The 16,771-nt window shown below is 37.0% G+C and overlaps 1 protein-coding gene across 1 annotated transcript in view; it reads left to right on the top strand.

Annotated features, from left to right (window-relative positions):
* ptprn2 (protein tyrosine phosphatase receptor type N2) overlaps positions 1-16,771 on the top strand; it is a 278,997-nt gene that overhangs the window by 46,134 nt on the left and 216,092 nt on the right. The window contains exon 3 of the mRNA XM_079865630.1: positions 16,038-16,151. Within this exon, the coding sequence (XP_079721756.1) occupies positions 16,038-16,151 (114 nt within the window). The remainder of the gene's footprint in view (positions 1-16,037; positions 16,152-16,771) is intronic.

Consider the following 16,771-nt stretch of genomic DNA (forward strand, 5'->3'; position numbering starts at 1 on the left):
AGAACCTGCGCCTGGACATGATGACAACGCAGTCCTGAAGTGTCAACCAGTCCCTCCCCTGTGAAGGCCTCTTCCCTTCCCTTTACCTCAGTACAGATAAAATGTTGTTGTGATAATTCCGGTTTGCGTGGCTATGCAGACGCGGCGAAAAAAAAAAAAATTTGTATTATAAATTTTTAAGGCCAGACAAATAGTTTATTGAGGGTTAATTTGTAAAGAAGGACTACACGCCTACGCACATATTCAAACACGCATACCTTTGGACTGAACACGTAATGCGTATGTGCGCGACGTCTGCGTTTTCGTGGGTTTGCATTTTTTGAGGTTTATGCAGAGAGAACGGATAATCGTTTGCACCTTCTAACCTATTCCAGGGAGTGCGTTCTCGAGACACCAGGCACTGTTTTGTGCGGATGGGCGGCCGGAGCGCGTTAAGGGTTTTCCTGTTAGAACAGTGTTGTGTTAGTGGCCCCTAAGTTAATAACTAATGATCTTCGCAATGAAAGTGAATCAATCAATCAAAACTAACCTTAGCTGGACAATAACTTTATCCTAGAGCTGTTGTAAAGCCTAAACAATCTGTTATGGTAATTTCCTATTATCACTGTAAAGCTGCTTTGAAACAATCCATATTGTTAAAAGCGCTATATAAATGAAGGGTGACTTGACTTGACTGAGAAGCTGGAGTAGAGTGGGAATCACTCCCTGGGGGCTATTCTGCAGCACCTTACTGTCAGATAATATTGTGGCACTTCAGGAAATTGTCCTGTCTCAGTCCCTGTTTAATCTCTACACAATAGATGTACCAGTAAAATACCTGGTCATGCCACCTCAGACATTCACAGATGACTCCTCCGTTGACAATGAAGAGCGGTCTGGAGACAGGAAGCTGGTGCTGGACCCAGTATTCTGGCACAGGTGAGAACAGCCTGCAGCAGAATAAATAACAGAAACACACAGGAGTTGTGGAGAAAACTCCAGTCATCAGTCAGAAAGAGGTGGTACAGTCTGACAATTCAATTAATAATATAGACTGTGTACGAATAGCCAGAGATTTGAAATGTGGACTGATTCAGTGCTTTTTTTTTTTTTTTGCAGTAGTTTGTCAGCGAGTCCTTAAAGGGTTACTTCAAACAAAAATGAAAACTCAGTCATCATTTAGTCGTCTTCATGTTGTTCCAACCTCATGAAACTTTCTTTCACCTTTGAAACACAAATGAAGTGTGTCAAGCAAGTACACATAGGCTTAGCTTTCCTCTGGCCACAGACTTGAGACTTGCGTGGAATTCTATGGCTCAAACCACTGACTGCTGCTGCTTGTGATTGCTTTCAGAGGGTAAAGCTGCCCATAACTGCTGGTCTAGGATCAGTTTTCTCCGTAATAATATCATATTGGCAAACGAGATGGTGTTTGCGTTCTTGAGCGTCAAAGGTTTCTATTTACAACATGTTCTTGCAACATTGAGCAATGTAGCCAATCACAAACATATCTGTTGATTTCTTGAACACAATGGCCAATCAGACGTTATTAAGTTAGAATCCACCCAAAATCCCAGAGTTTTTGTCCTGTGCTGAGTTCTGCACTCTTGCAAATCCTCTCGTTATAAGTAGGGATGCACCAATACACCAAAATTTCAGCTACCGAAATGGTTTTGGAGGGCCAAAATCAGTGACCGAATCGTTTAACCAGATGTTAGATTATAAATAAATGATGTACATTTTGAGCCATAGTCATGTCTGTCAGGAGGTATGTGACAGCCTGACAATCATGAGTGTCAAGCCTTAAAGCTTGTGTATATACTTAGGCCTGCAATTAGATTTCTCTTCAGACTTTGATGTGAATCTTATGTGAGTTGTGTGGCACTCCATTTATAAAAGGGAAAATAGATGTTTATTTATTTTATTTATGAAGTATTATAATTAAATAAAAATAAACAACATTATAAAGAGAACACAGGAAGAGCACATCTACAACAAGAGTTACACATTCTGACTAGCGCATAACTTAGTTCAAGTTCACTTGTGCGTTTGCGTCATTTTGTGCATAAAGAAGTTGTAATATTATGTTTACATTGATGCATTATAAATAATAACTATCAGTTTTATTTTTCTCTTATTATTTTCATCAACAATATGGGTTAATTAAAATAGTTTCATTATTGTCTATGCAGAGGCTATTCCATTTTATTTATCCATGGCACATGCATTTTTATTCTTTATACCCAAGCATTTGTTGTCCACTTAATTGTTTTCATTATTTAGGCATTATTTTATTTATTTGTAAAGCAATAGATATTTTTTTTTATATATATAAAGAAAGTTGGTCATAGGAGTGCAACGTTAATTTTAAAACTTATAGTGGAGAAAATAATAATTTGATCCCCTGATGATTTTGTAAGTTTGTAAGGGTCTATAATTTTTATGGTAGGTTTATTTTAACGGATAGAGACAGAATATCAACCAAAAATCCAGAAAAAAAAACACATTATATAAAGGTTGATAAATTGATTAGCATTTGATCGAGTGAAATAAGTATTTGATCCCCTTCTAACCAGCAAGAATTCTGCCTCCCACATAGGGCTGGGTATCGTTCAAAAAAATTCGATACCAATACCGATACCGATACCTTGATTTCGATACCGGTTCCTGAACGATACTTTTTTCGATACCAATTTTATGAAATCCATTTTAACAAGATTACATTACACATTACCTCAGAAAAACTTTGGTTTTATTTTTTCAGTTTGACTCATGCTCCTTAGCCAGTGCACAAAGGAACATTTTTTTTTTTTTTTTAATAAAGAGCTCATGCTCACCAAAGCTGAATTTGTTTGATCAAAAATACAGTAAAACTTGTAACATTGTGAAATAGTATTACAATTTAAAATCTTATTTGAATATATTTTAAAATGTAATTTAGTTATTTAATTGCTGAATTTTCAAAATCATTACTTCAGTGTCACATGATCCTTCAGAAATATGAAAACAGTTTGCTGCTTAATATTTTGGAAACTGATAAATTTTTTCATGATTCTTTGATGAATACAAATTTCAAAAGAACAGCATTTATTTGAAACAGAAATCTTTTGTAACATTACACACGTTTTATGGTAATTTTTTATCACTTTAATGCATCCTTACTAAAAAAAAAATCTGACTAACCAACACATTTTTGAACGGCAGTGTACATTCAGTAGGTCATTATTGCAATATAATTACTGTCAGAGTGATCAACAAGGTATCTCTTCATTTACCAGTCGAAGACGGAGCAACTTTCTGCTCTTATCGTGCACTGTCAAGGTCTTCATCATATTTGTCGTGGTACCGGTCTTTGCAGCAATTATTTTGCCGCAAATACTGCATCGCGCGCTGTTGGCATCGAGCCTGGAGAAATGTAGCCACATTTTTGATCGATTTTTCCACATCTTTAGGGTATTGTGTTTGTGTGTTTGTGTTTGTGTGTGTGTGTGTGTGTGTGTGTGTGTGTGTGTGTGTGTGTGTGTGTGTGTGTGTGTGCTCGCGTCTCATATGAGTATGTGCGCGGAGAGTTTGTGTGTGTGTGCTCGCGTCTCATATGAGTATGTGCGTGGACAGTTTGTGTGCGCGCGCGCGTCTCATATGAGCATGTGCTTGGAGAGTTCCGCGCGTCTCGTGTGTGTAGAGTTTGCGTGTATGTGCGTCGTTGTGCATTTCATATGTATTTGTTTGAGCACTGACGTTGACGAGTTAACCCCTTAGGTATCGAAATCTGGTACCGAAAAACAAGTCATTTTTCGATACTCGATAGTATCGAGACAATTCGGTCGGTACCTAAAAAGTATCGAACTCGGTACCCAGCCCTACTCCCACAGATTGGTTATGTGCCCATGTGAAACACAGATTAGCCCTGTCACTTTAAGAAAGTACTCCTAATGTCAGCTCGTTAATGTGTATAAAAGAAACCTGTCCACAGAATCTGTATCTTCCATTCCAACCTCTCCACCACCATGGGCAAGACCAAAGAGCTGTCAAAGGACATCAGGGACAAGATTGTAGACCTGCACAAGGCTGGAATGGGCTACAAGACCATCAGCAAGAAGCTTGGTGAGAAGGAGACAACTGTTGGTGCCATTATTCGTTCATGTGAAAGGTGAGAGATCAGCCCAGAACTAATGCACTCGCAAGGTGCACTTGAGCACCTGGTCAAGAAGGCACATGTACAGGCCCGTCTGAAGTTTTCCAATGAATATCTAAATGATTCCGAGAAGGTTTGGGAGAAAGTGCTGTGGTCAGATGAGACCAAAAATGTAGCTCTTTGGCATCAACTCAACTCGTCATGTTTGGAGGAAGAGAAATGCTGACTATGACCCCAAGAATACCATCCCTACAGTCAAGCACGGAGGTGGAAACATTATGATCTGGGGCTGTTTCTCTGCTAAGGGTACAGGACGACTTCGTCATATTGAGGCTGATGGACAGAGGCCAAGTACCGTAAAATCTTGGACGAGAACCTCCTTCCCTCAGCCAGAACACTGAAGATGGGTTGTGGATGGGTCTTCTAGAATGACAATGACCCAAGACATACCGCCAAGGCAACAAAGGAGAGGCTCAAGAAGAAGCACATTAAGGTCTCCGGATCTTAATCCTATTGAAAATCTGTGGAGGGAGCTGAAACTTCAAGTTGCATCTTGTGGATTTTGGACATCGGACCTCATTTCCAAGTTAGCCTGGGTGTTATTTATCAGTGGAGACAGTTTTCGAAAATTTTTCACCCAGTCCTTCCAGTTGCATAGTTCGCCGGTGCTAGGCTAGCGCGAGTCAACAGTAGCCTAGCACTGGCGAACTATGCAACTGGGAGGACTGGGTGAAAATTTTTGAAAACTGTCTCCACTGATAAATAACACCCAGGCTAACTTGGAAATGAGGTCCGATGTCCAAAATCCTGAACCACCCCTTTAAGGATTTAGAGAGGATCTGTAAAGAGGAATGGACCAAAATCCCTCCTGAGATGTGTGCAAACCTAGTGACCAACTACAAGAAACGTCTTACCACTATGCTTGCCAACAAGGGTTTCGAAACCAAGTATGAAATGATGTTTTGCTTGGGGATCAAATGCTTATTTCACTCACTGAAATGCAAATTGTATAACCTATATATAATGTTTTTTTTTATATATTCTATCAGTTAAAATAAACCTACCATAAAAATGATTGACCCTTCATTTCTTTGAAAGTGGGCAAACTAACAAAATCATCAGGGGATCAAGTAACAATTTTCTCCACTGCACTGATTTCGAACTAAGCTACTGTACTGTATATATGATTTACTATATGTTGAAGTGCTTCGGCTTTCAAATATAAAGAATTATCGTATTGGTTTCAAAATTTTCATATCGGTGCATCCCTAGCATCATTGTTGTTGGAATTTCTATTGTATGCTGCTTGAATTGATTGAATGCACTAAAGTCAATGATTTTATTATTAATCACTTAAAACAAATACCACAATGCACATGAATTGGTTTCCAGATAAATGGCATGTCAGTTCCCCAGTAATGCTGGAAAAGAGGCAGAAATATGAGCCTGAACATATTCTTTTCAAAGCATTTCAGTTTTGATTTATTTGTTCTTGTTTAGCTGCCAGCTATTGATCCTCTGTGATCTCTCTTCCACTCTGAATGATAATTACAGATTGAGATCATCCATAAAGTAGTCTAGTTTTTGAAAATGCTTCAGTATCAAGGGGCATTATAGTAAGATATAATGTTATATAGGCTAAAGTAAAATTAGACACATACAGTGTGGTACAACACAATTCGTATTTCCAGTGTGTTTGAGGACATGCTGTGTGCTAACAAATTTCCTCTCCCTTATTTCACATCAAACTGCCTGCCAAATGCAATATTTCTGGCTTGGATTGTTATAATGGTATTAAATAAGTTGACAAGTGAAATAATTCAAAAGAAGAAAACAGGATAAACTAACAAGACAATTTAAGGGACAGGCGATCACATTTATAGAGGCCATTATTTACATATGCAATTAAATAGATAAGAGTTAAACAAGCTAAACCTGTCTCTGAAAAGGGTAAGTGACTGATGGTTTGACCATGGTTGCCCAGGGTTTTCAGAAACTATATAAACTTGCAGAAAATCTGCCAATTAGTCCCTTGACCTATTAGACGACTCTTCCCAGAGACAATTGACCATTCAAAAAAGATCAAAAATGTCTTGCAGACTGTAACTATAAGTCTACACAGGACACTCTGTATTTTCAAGATTAGAATGCAAGTCATTATCTGCTTAGACAATCTAACCTTTTCTGTTTGGACAGGAGTAGTATGTATGCGTATTTTCACAGACTGACAGACTAGTGCCAAACCGTTTGACATTCTCTGTTCTCTGAACTTTATCTTTAAAACCTTGCTTCCTACCATTAGACCAGCGTCTGTTGTGTTGGAAGTGTGTGGTTGTGCTGAACTGCTGAAGGATGGGATATTGTAAGATCCTGAAAAAGCTTCCAATGTCATTTTCACTATGGCTTTGATCATTAAAAATCAATACTAGACTTAATAAACTCATTGAAGTTTATGATGATCATGTAAAAGTTCCAAATTTGAAAAATGACTGATTCTAACTAACATTTTTGTAGTGTCCAGTTCATGTTGCATGAAAACTATTAAATTCTAAAAAATATGATTTGAAATGAAAGTTGATACATGAACAATGAATGTTTTCATGTTTATTTTCTCTTAGTACAAAACACACAAAATTCAAGGTTTAACATTTTAGTAATTGAAATATGAACTGTGTTCTATTGGAAACAAGAAGCCAGGCTTCATTTTTTTTAATGAAATACTTGCTTACTTATTTTGGTATTATTGGCTTACTGTATTGTACCTAAGCTCTCACTCTGATGTGTGAACAAAAGTCCTCATAAAGTGCCATATCTATTTTAAAATTGACAAATGTTCAGTTAAGCATGCAGAAATGGGATAACATAAGAAACAGAAGAGGAAAAACTGACCATAAAAAAATTTAACCATATATTGTATTTCGTGGTGTGATGCTGGTGAAATGAACTTTTAGTAAGGGGATTCATTATGGTGATTATACTACCAGTTTGAAGAACAGAGATGTATTTCTAATTAGTAAAAGGCAAAGGACCTTTGGATCTGATCGTTAAAAGGAACCTGTAGTTATGCTATATTTTGTAGGTTCTGTCTTAGCTTGAGTAATTTTGGCTTTCATCTAGAATAACACTGAAAAACCACTTCATACACAAATAACACCTCCACCGCTTTAATATTTGTACTGCTCCTTCATAGGAGTTTGCTTTCCTGGTGAGACAAGCATTGATCTGTTGTAATATCTTTATATCAATTATTCAAATATTATAGTAGTCATTTGATTTATTTATAATATTATGTAAATAAATATAAATTTCATGCAGCATGCTGTTTATCTTTAAAGAAATGGTGTGATATCATTTATGCCGGCTTTATATCAGCCATCGACCACCCTGATATCGCATCAACATCTGCTATCAAAGACTCCATATCATTCAAACACTATAATATTGCATTGCCGATAAGGTACATAATGTCTTAGTAACCATGTTGTACATTTAGTCATTTAGCAGACGCTTTTGTCCAAAAAATGACTAAATGTTGTATTGGCTTAACTTTCAGTGAGATCTGCAAATGAACTAATTGCCTCAATAAACGAAGGCCTCAACAAATCCAGATAATCTACTGAATTTGTGGTTCTTAATGCTGCAAAAATGGACTCCTCTTCTGTGGCACCGGCTGTTCTTTATCTTCATTAGTATCACTCTGCGCGGTGAAATCGATTTTCTGCGGCGATCCGTGTGGTCTGTCTGAGACTCATTATAGTAATGGTTTTAACATCTTTGAGCAGCTGACTGGGTATCTGAATAATTTTCAAGCTCTCTGTTGTTCATTGTGGCTGTTGTCTCTCACACACAACCGCAGCCTCCTGTTCTGTCATTATCTGCCCATCGCATGACTTATACACTAGACCTCGGTTGACCAGCAGACAGGGAAAAGGAATTCAGGAAAAAAAATCTGAATTACTATCGATTTGGTTGCAACATCGTGTTTCACTTGTTTCATCGATTAGAATAATTGCCTCAGCATTGTCAATGGGAGACATGCTTCACTGCCTCACTCCCAAGAGCTCCGTTTGCATCCACACGACCTGCTCGCTTATTGAAACAACCATCGAGGAGGAAGTCATGAGTTATTGTTATTTGTGAAACTTTGGCTATATTACAGCAATTCATTTCAGATCCTCGGGCATCTTGTGACGGCAGCTCGGTTGAATATGGGTTTAATGTGATGGGCTAAGAATCATAACTTGAGAGGAGGACAGGAGACATTTCAATAGTTTTGTATTTTACTCCATTAAAGATGTCTGAGTAAAGCAGATCCAATGACCTCAACTGACTGGAAAAGCAAAGACAAGGTTAAACACACTTTGTGCTGTAATATTGTCCTGTCTCTTCCCAAAAGAAGTGCTTTATAATCTGTGTACTCATGGGGAAACGGAAGATATGAGAAAAGAAAGCCTTTTAGCAAGTCTGGTGTCGACAATTTACTTTCTATGCCACTGCCTCAAAAAAAGAGAAAATCTTAAATATGAGACAGAAGTTTAATGCCTCACTTTTCTCTGTTCTGCCTTCGCCAAATGCACTGGCAGACTACATATCTGGATATCTTTTATGTATGTGCACAGAAGTGTGACATAGTAGAATATACATTTTTTTTAGTTACTATGCATTTGCATTTTTCCTACAGTTTGTTTCAGTTCAGTAGTTTCAGCGAATGATTTAAAATGCCATCTGCTTTCTTGCTCAGTCTGTTCAGTTATTTTTGTATATAGAGGCCTTTGCCCAAAATAGTTGTCTATTTCATTTGGCTGTGCACATCGATCCCAGATCCACCAGTTAGAGTGATGCCAATATCAACAACTGGCCTCTTGTCTAAGTAAGAAATGTGTTTTACTGAACTATTTTTAGAATGCAATTGAAATAATTTATTTTGAATTGTGTCTAGTCCTTCCTTTCAGTGGAGTTATATTTATAAATTAAACAACAAAAACCAATTGAAAATCAATTAAAATAGCGCCTTGTAAAATCACTTTAGTTTATTATTATATTATACAGTCATTCAATATTGAATAATATTGGGTTTGTTTTGAGCGTCTGGAAGCCGCTCCTTTGGGGGGGGTGGCTATGTGACGGTAGCCAGCCTTTCTGGATTATCCTCACTCAAGTTTCAGCGCCCCCTTTTGTATGTTTATGGACTCACGTACTTGCTTCCTGGTATGCATTGTTGACTGCTGATTGACTATCACCTGTTCTGATTTAACTCTGATCAGTTAACCTATATCTGGCTTGTTAACCTGGTGTCTCTTTGTGCAGTATTGTTTCACTGTTGTGTGCATGTCTGAGCGTTCCTGGTTTTCCTTGCCTACCTGTGTCTTGACTCTTGCCTTGCTGAATCTCTCTGATTGTCCGCAGCCTGCCTAGTGACCCTCTGCCTGTTTCTGGATTCCGTTTGCCTGCAGCCTGCCCATGATCTCCAGCCTGGTTCTCGACATGCCTTTGTTTAACCCTTTAGAGTCTTTTATTTAATAAATTGTTGCACTTGGATCTGCCTCTGTCATCTCAATCATAACACTCTGCTACAATAATATGTCAGCAGCATGTATAAGTTTATAGTTTTGAGATAATGACGTTTATGCGTGGTTTGTGAAAAAACTAAAAAAAAATTGTCGCTGAAATAAGGTCATGAAACCCATACTAATTATTTCTTCACAAGAGTTTTGAAAATTGTATCACGTAGCCTAGAATATTTGCTCCAAAACTATGTAAAAATCATCCTGACAACTCATTCAGATAAAACAATATATACAAATTTAAAATTTGTGAGACATGTTTTGTGTAAGAAAGCTTTATGCGAACACATCATGAATATTAATGTCTTTCACACCTGAGAAAGACAAAGACCCTCCCCTAATGGCCCTATCAGGTGCTATCAGGCCCTATCATTCTGAGGAACCTTGCACAAAGAATGAGGAGATTTAAAAAAGAATGGCTTTTTGATTGTTTGGATTTATTTACAACATAACATAATCCAAAGATACACAAAGGACAAAAAAGCACATTATTTAACACACTGAACTAAAGACAGAGACTTAACCAGTCACACACCTTTGTGCCATTCATGAAACATAGTACATACCTGTCATTTCCAAGGTGTTTGATTTTTAATTTACCATGTTCATGTACTCAAGTGAATGTTGAAGTCAGCAGGACTCATCAGTGGGGCATCTGGTCCCTGTATAAAAAATAAAAATAAACACCTGTGAACATGCTGATATCAAGAGAAACTATAGGGCTGCACGATTTTGGGAATAAATAGATTTTTCTGGTTAAAATTGCGATTTAAAATGTACAAAACACACACACACACACACACACACACACACACACACACACATATATATATATAAATAATGAACACCAGGTTTGTTGTGCCTTGTAGGCATATACGTGCAGTGCTGCATAAAATAATATTAACAATAGCCTATAGCAGACGGCCTATACATCGTTAAAAAGGAACATCAGTATCACTACACTAGAGAAAAATATATTGATTATCATGTTACTTCAAATGTTTCCATTCGTTATGACGTTATGAAATGAGATTGGAGTAAAAACATGAAACCTAATGCACAGCGCGACTGACTCAAACTCAAACATTTACTGAAGCGATCGAGCCGCTCCAAACTATGAAACATTATTGTTACCATCTACGTTTGAGCAGATATCCACAAACAAAGTATTTAACAGTAAACACTGGTCTAAACATTATAATAATCACCATATTAGAGTAAACACTCATATTACAGTAAACACTCATACTAGCCTACTTTTATCATGCTGTGTTTTATTATCGAAAAACATCCTTGTGTCGTACATGTACTGTATATACATTTAGCATTGAAAGGTTGCCTCTAGTTCACATTTCAACATGTTTCTGTCTATATATAGATAGACTACATATATGTACGACATAGGCTTCATGTTTTTACTCCAATCTCATTTCATAACGCACATTTTATTCTGGCACCAGTTTAACGAGTAGCTACAATGTAAAGTTTATACAACAATAGCATGCTTACTATTAGGAGTGGAAATGTCTTACCTTAAAAATCTTCTCATCTTCAAATCGCGTTCTTCTAATTCTTCTGAGGTAAATCCAAGGTAAACAACACAGCACAAACACAGTCTCGACAAAAGCAGAGAAGTGCGGGCGTAAGGTAATGAGGGCGTTTATAAGCCCGCATGGACTATTTGCATGTCAATCGCTCGTGCACGCGTGGGCGTGGTCACATTTAGAGGTAATTAGCTCGGACTGAAGAAACTGTACATGTCGTTGCTTTCATACGGATTACTTAAACATAGAATATTTGTTTCTGATATGATTTACATCATTTAAAAATGGAGACTTCAAGCTTTGTAAAGACGTGTTTCATATACCACTCATTCGCTGAGTTACAGATCATTTTCTGTCGCGTTTCAGAATGAACTTCACATTGAGAGAGACGGGAGAACGCGCATCATGTTTATTTTCTTTATTTTACGAAAAATACAACATTTTGTTTTTATTATTAGTGTATTATTAGCTGGCGCGATATCCGACCCCAGGGGGTTAAACATAATGGATATTTTGGAAGTGAAATCTGAAAGGTGAATGGATTATTGAATTTTTAAAAATGAAAATGTGTGTGAAATGTTTTGAATTGAAATATTCACAGCTTAAATATTCAACCATGTTGAATTTCAGCCCATAAAAAATGCAAGCCCTAAAAATACAATGCATTAAAATGCAAGCCTGGTTAATGCAATGCATATTTTTTTCAATTAGTGCAATTCAACAAGTGTTTTTTGTTTCTAAAACATTGTCATTATTTTACTTCCATAGAAACCTCAGTGCCTGTTGCCACCAAGTCTTGCTGCAGGTCTTTTGCAGTCACTGAACCTGCCTTCAGCAATCTGGTTGCAGCCATTGATATCTTTATTTTTCTGCCCCGTCCAGGAAGTGTAACCACTGTTCCATTAATTTTTGAACTTACGAACTATGCTTCCAACAGTGTCTCTAAGAACATTTAGTGCCTTAGCTATCTTTTTGTATCCTGTTCCTTGTTTGTGAAAGGCGAGGATATGTTCTCTTAACTTTTTGGACCATTCTTTTGACTTAGCCATATTTCTAACATGCAGTCAAACGTGACACTCAATAAACCTATCCAGTTCAGATATTTCATGTGTTCTAGCTCAAGCAAACCTGGTGCAACTAATAAAGCCCTTGATTAGTTGCCTCAGGTATGCCTTAGGGATTGTATTCAGGGGGTTGAATAATTTGGAAACAGCAGAAGTCATTAAAAGTTGCGTTTTCAGTTGAATTTGGGGAAACCACTTGAAACATTTGCTATGTTGAGCTATTTCAATTCCTTTTGTTTGATGTTCATTGCAAATCAGGTTTATTGGCAAAATTGACAATTTAAGCTGTTTGCAATTTCAATTACAACTGTGTGCATCTTTATCATTAACACAGGGTTGTGCTATGTATGTATGTATGTGTGTGTGTGTGTGTATGTATGTATGTATGTATGTATGTATGTATCCACATATCTATTTTTAGCTGTACAAAAACAGATCAATGCTACTTGATATTGCAAACTGATATTTCTTACCATATTATTTTAACGTATTGTCGTAATTATAAACACACTGGTTTGTAGTGCAAATTTTTTTTTACCATTTAAGGCACTTTGTTATACTTTTAGTTATTTACCTATAGTGGCTAATGAGTCTCACACATTCACAGAAAATAGGCCACCTATAACTGTATATATCATTATATTATATATATTAATAGAATTTGAGCCATCATCTTTAATAATGGATGTAGACAGTATTTACAGATCATATAGACGATATGTTAAACACATTCATTTCCCAATAGGATGGCTGTGCTGTGAACTTGCAACAGGAGTGTAACAGTCTCCCTTTTTGCTTGTTAAGTCTCCTCCTTGTGGTAGATAACAAGAATTACAGCACATTAAGGTTTGTGTGTTGAATTACGTGTTGTCATGTTTAACACTATGAGAGAGAGTAATATAATTGTTTTTCATCATATAATATTATATAAGTGTGACACTGTGTCCGCCAATAACTGAAGTACTTTTTAAAAGTTTATTGGTTGATTATGGCATAATTCTACCAGTATGACCTATTACAAGCTTTAGTTTTTTTTTTACATTATCATTTATTTATTTGAAATATTTAACAGTCATTTTCTGTAACATACTAAACAGTTTTAGAAATGCTGATGATTTGAATATAATTGATTTGATTGTGTTTAAGGTCAGTGTGGCCAGACATTTGTCTCTGGGTGGCCAGATATTTGATCAAATGACAGAGGAAGATTGAGTGATCCAAACCTTCTCTGAATAAGGTCAAATGTTGTGAAATGTCAATCTATATTCTTCATTTTCACTTCAGCTCTGATCTTTCAAAGGACATAATGGCCACAATAGTGATCATAGAGCAGTCTAGGATTTTCTTGACGACGCACCTGCCAGGGGTCTCAGAGCTGTTATTAAGCAGTATAAAGAGCATTTTGCAAATGAGTGACAAAGTGCAGAGTTCTAGAAGCATATCATATTCCCACCAAGTGGGAAGCAAATGTATCATGTTTGATAATTCAAACTGCCTGACAGATTTTATATAACCACTCACTCTATTTCCCTAAGGCTCTGTTTTATGGTTGTACAGTGTAGAGCTCGAGGAATCGTGGGATAGAAGAAAGCGCAGCCGAGTCTATATTTGAGTGCAATGACTGTAATTAGAGTGTGATTATTCCCGGAGACGGCTAGAAAAAAAAGGCAGCCGACAGTGAGGGAGGTTGCTATGGAAACCGACACGGAGGCAGTGAAAAGGTCCGTTCGCTGGTGGTTATGTCATGTGTCTGGTGTGTATGTAAAAAGTTTGGACATGGCAGGTTTCAAGTCAAAAGGAGGCAGAGTAGGATGTTTTGCCTGCATAAACTGAAGCTGCTTTTGAAGACTAAAGCTTTATTTGTTGTCTCATTTTAAATTCTTATTCTCTTGATTGGTTCCTCTCATTGCATTGAATTATTTTTTTGTTGCTCTTATTCTCGCTCACTCTTCCCTACTGTGTTCTTCTAACATGCTCATGTTCACATATTAGACAAATATCATTCTGCTAAAGACCTACATGAATCCCAGAATATACCAAGTGAACCAGTCTGGAATTTACAATGGCGGAATTATTTGCAATAAAACAATAAGGCAGATTGTATTGACTGTCTGACAGAGCTCATCACGTCATGGCGCACTTACATATATAAAAAATGCTCTTACATTGTGAAGGAACACTTGTGGTCATTAGTATTCCTCGTGAGGACCACGGCTATACCCTGCATCCTCCCTGTTTGCCCAGATAGCCATTGAATTATGAAGCCAATCTGAGCCATGGTTTGGGTTGCCTAGCAACAGACTATTGAGTGGCACTGGGTCCCTGGTGATGGGGAGATAAACAAGGGGCCAGATAATGTGTGTGTCTCTCTATATAGGTGTGTTTCCTGATGGCCTGTGTGCTTATATTGAAAGTGTCAAAAAAAGAAGGAAAGAAAGAAAGAAAGAAAGAAAGAAAGAAAGAAAGAAAGAAAGAAAGAGAAAGAAAGAAAGAAAGAAAGAAAGAAAATGCCCTAAACCCCAGTGGCTGTTATGACTCCAAGCAGAAACTTCAGCCTTAAAAAATAAATAAACTGATGGCCAGTAGACACAAACAGTTGTGCTTTTCCCTTCAAGCCTAGCATGGGTGGGCAGGTTTTCTGTTATAATGGTCTCTATCAGAATCTAGAGGAACAGCACTGCATTAAAGGGTACATAACATGCACAGTTTCACCTAATCTCATGTTAATCTTGAGTACCTATAGAGTAGTAGTGCATCCTTAATATCTCAAAAAAGTGTTTAGTTTTATTAAATTTATAAAAGAAAAATACAGCTTTCCGATTCTCTCCGGAAAAAGCCGAGGTCCTGGAGGCGGAGCTATAGAGTCAAGCGGTAGTACTTGATTTCCAGCAAAAGACAGAAATCTGATCCAGTTGTACTTACATGAATGGGGTCTTTTATCACTGGGACCGCTCCACGTTTTAATAGCAAACGATTTGCAAATCCAGCATCGACCTGAGCCTTGTTAATAAAACATTCGTAACTGAAACGACCAGAACACACAACCGCACTTCCTACACTCCGTTGCTGCCCCGGAAAAACAAACGGCATCCACTGTTCCTGTAACACTGGGTTCTTTGGAAAGCTGGACACGGTAAGCTTTCCCTCACATCCAAAAACACACTTTTTTGGAGACATTCTTGAACAAATCCTATGCAGCGCTGCCTGCCGATGATTTCCTGTTGAAGCGCGTTGATGTGCGCGGTCTCGTTCTCCTCTGGTCGACGTGCTCGCTTTTCCGAGAGAAATGCTCATATAAGGAGTTCCACTCTTATCTACGTCATTAGATCCACGATAAAAAAAAAACCAGCCGAAACTTGTACCAACCCGGAAGTAAGATTTTCAGCACAGAAATTCTCCGTTATTCGTCCAAAATATTTTTTTAAAACTTTGCCCATATTTAACATGAGAATCCATCTCTTTAACACTGTAAACAACTCTGAATACATGAAACACCATGGTACCCCCCCTTTAAACAAATTAGGCTATTATGGTTTCTTCTTGCCATACCTGATTATTGTCATACCTGATTATTTGATATTTGCACAACATGATGTCTTTTATCAAGGTGATTTGTATACATACTGTTTGGTTGATACCTTTAGTGTAATAATAAAAATATAATAAAGATCATTTATTTATTTTCTTTATTATAATAGACGGTGATTAATGTACATGATGTGGTTGTAAGAGGTGTGTGTTTATTTTGCAGATCGGCTGTTTGGTGGATGTCAGAGTTATTTGGGGTCAGTTCCTTACACTTACGACGTGACTCCTGCAGCAGTGCAGCGTTTGAGGAATGTTCTTCAGAAGCTGGCCCACAGAGGTATCACTTCTCTTTCTTTACCAACCTTTCTACCAGCACTCTTGTGTGCTTATTTATCACATATCTCATTTAATTGTTTTCGTTTTATACAGTGTAAGATACATTTCACTGTTGAAATTGTTTATGTATTCACAAGTCCATTGTCTGTTTTCTAATTACATATCTCATTGTTTACCAGATTATTCTGTTCTTATCGGCTGTCAGAGTCTGTTAACATTTTTTTAGATCTGACATTAGCTTGTTGACTTTTCATCTCACTTCACCTGTTTATTTACTGCCAATTATTTACCTTTTGCCCTTTTATCTACTGTAACAAAACTGTGAAGTACATTAAAACATAGGTTTATCTCCTCTAAATACTTAGACTACCATTGAAAAGTTTGGGGCCAGTAAGATCATATTTTTTTCTAGTAAAAATTTCAACATTTATTCAGAAATGATGCATTATTAAATTGATCAAAAGTGACAAGACTTACATTGTTACAGAATATTTCTATTTCAAAATTAAATGATGTTCTTTGATGAACTTTCTATTCATCAAAGATTCTGGAAAACTTTTGATCACAGTTTGTACAAAAATATTAAGCAATACAACATTGATAATAAGAAGAAATGTTTCT

This window comes from Squalius cephalus, assembly GCF_949319135.1.
Source record: "Squalius cephalus genome assembly, chromosome: 3".
In the NCBI taxonomy this organism is placed as follows: Eukaryota; Metazoa; Chordata; class Actinopteri; order Cypriniformes; family Leuciscidae; genus Squalius; species Squalius cephalus.